The following is a 1,934-nucleotide window of genomic DNA, read 5'->3' on the forward strand; positions in this document are numbered from 1 at the left end:
TTTCAAATAAGTCGTGGTTGTACGGCAGTGAAGCATTGGTGTTGAACATTGATGTCATGCTGTGGATGATGATGATGATGATGATGATGATGATGATGATGATGATGAACCTGATGCTGTTCACCGTGCTACTTTTGGATGACAAACTCTGAATGAAAACACTTGTTTCGTCATTATGGGACATTACAAGGCAACGGCTGGCCAGCATAATGGGTTCTAGAGGAAATAACGTTTTGTGCTTTTAAAGATGGTGAAAGGACCTCTGCAGTTCGTGACAATAAATGCGGAAACTAAAATATGCAAGGTCAAAAGTGATTTCTCCGCCCTTTGTATAAAAGGGATTGTGAAAGGCGGTCGGCCGATTTTATAAATGAAATGGGCACATCAATTTCACAGCCACCAGTAGCTTTATCGTAAGGTGACATTTCCAGCCTAAATTCCTCAGTTGTTTGCAATTTTCAGACACCCATAACTCTGGTTCCTACACCATTTCATTGCTTCAAAGTTCCTTCAGATCAGCGGATGTTTCACTGCCTAACGGATGCTGATGATGCCAAATAGAGTGGTGGTAAAACGTTTTCAACGTCCATTTAATATTCTCTCACGAATTTTGTAGTAAATCTCGGTTTTCTTGCTCTCTAACCCAAAGACGTCGACCAGAAAACTGATCACTTTCGTTGCTATGCCTACGTAGACCCTTGAACATGATTTCTTAATCCAGTAGTTATGATGAGGATTCGCCTAGTACCCATCGAGTGATTCAAATGAACTCAGTGCCAGTTCCAACCATGAAAATGACGTTCGTGACCTTCGTATATACCGGTCGATTCCTGAGCATCCCGCCTTCTCAAGGACACATAAACAGGAGCGGAGGAAATCAAGAACGAGTCGATTCTTACGCGTTGCTTTACTTAATAGACTCCATAAACGATCAACTTTTTGAGGGTATGTAGCACAATAAATATTCGTATTTTAGCAATGAAATCATTCCGCTTATTTCTGAGAACAAGATGTCCCTCGCTCTGCAGGTGGACATCGCCTTGTCTGCTTTCATAGTGTACCGGATTGAACAACGGTAGTCGTTCTCAGAATTTATCAAGGGCCATTTACAAAACAGAGCGGTTCTTTCACTTCCGGTTTTATAGAGCACAAAATGCGATTTCCTGGACTGTCTTTCAAGTTCACTTATTCACGGCTTTATACACAAGGCAACCAGTGTGAAATTAGTTGTTAGCTACCCCTGTATGAGGAATTTATTTGGTGGTGCGTGAACATGACAAGGGAGTTTTTGTCTTTTTTTAGCTTCCCAATTTGATGGTCCCTTTTTGACCAGGTTGGTAGAGATTGCTGACGTTTTCGCTGCGGTGATGCTCTGACTAGTAATCGTGAGAGTCTCAAGCAAATGGAACTCCTTATTTTTCCATCTATTTCGTCCCAGTTTGATTTCTTCGGCTTTGGCAACTTCCATTGGAAATATGATTTTGCCACTGAGCGCCCATTTACTTGCCATATGAATATTTTAGGCATCCTAATAACACTTAATTTATTCTTTCCAATATTTTCTATTGCTATTTGAGTGTCCTATATGCACGCCACCCAACTTTAAATCTATCTGATTGTCTACATGGTTTTTCAGTCCCCTATTCCCCTCCAACATGGATTCACGGAACACCCCAGGGCGTCGGGATCGCCCACTTCGATGATAACTGATCGACCACGTGTATAGAACTCGTATGCCTTGTTCCTTTCGTGTCATTATTAAAAAGACTATTTGCAATGTTGTTCTTCATCTCAAATTGATCATGTTGACGCACTATGACTTTCGAGTTTATCCGTTTCGATGAGCTGTGCCGATGACTCAAGTGCAACCTCTGTTGGACGATCTGTAGTGGTTTCTTCAAGCGAGATTCTAGAACCCATGTCGTCTGCCGTAC

At 41.7% G+C, this 1,934-nt stretch overlaps 1 protein-coding gene across 1 annotated transcript in view; it reads left to right on the forward strand.

The window, feature by feature from the left end:
• The window catches only part of T265_00985 (hypothetical protein), a gene marked incomplete at both ends in the record, with an annotated part of 38,719 nt that extends 36,990 nt beyond the window's left edge, over positions 1–1,729 (forward strand). Inside the window, one exon of the mRNA XM_009164900.1 lies at positions 1,637–1,729. Within this exon, the coding sequence (XP_009163164.1) occupies positions 1,637–1,703 (67 nt within the window). The remainder of the gene's footprint in view (positions 1–1,636) is intronic.
• Between the last annotated feature and the right edge of the window lie 205 nt (positions 1,730–1,934).

Source organism: Opisthorchis viverrini (genome assembly GCF_000715545.1).
Source record: "Opisthorchis viverrini unplaced genomic scaffold opera_v5_10, whole genome shotgun sequence".
NCBI classification, from domain to species: Eukaryota; Metazoa; Platyhelminthes; class Trematoda; order Opisthorchiida; family Opisthorchiidae; genus Opisthorchis; species Opisthorchis viverrini.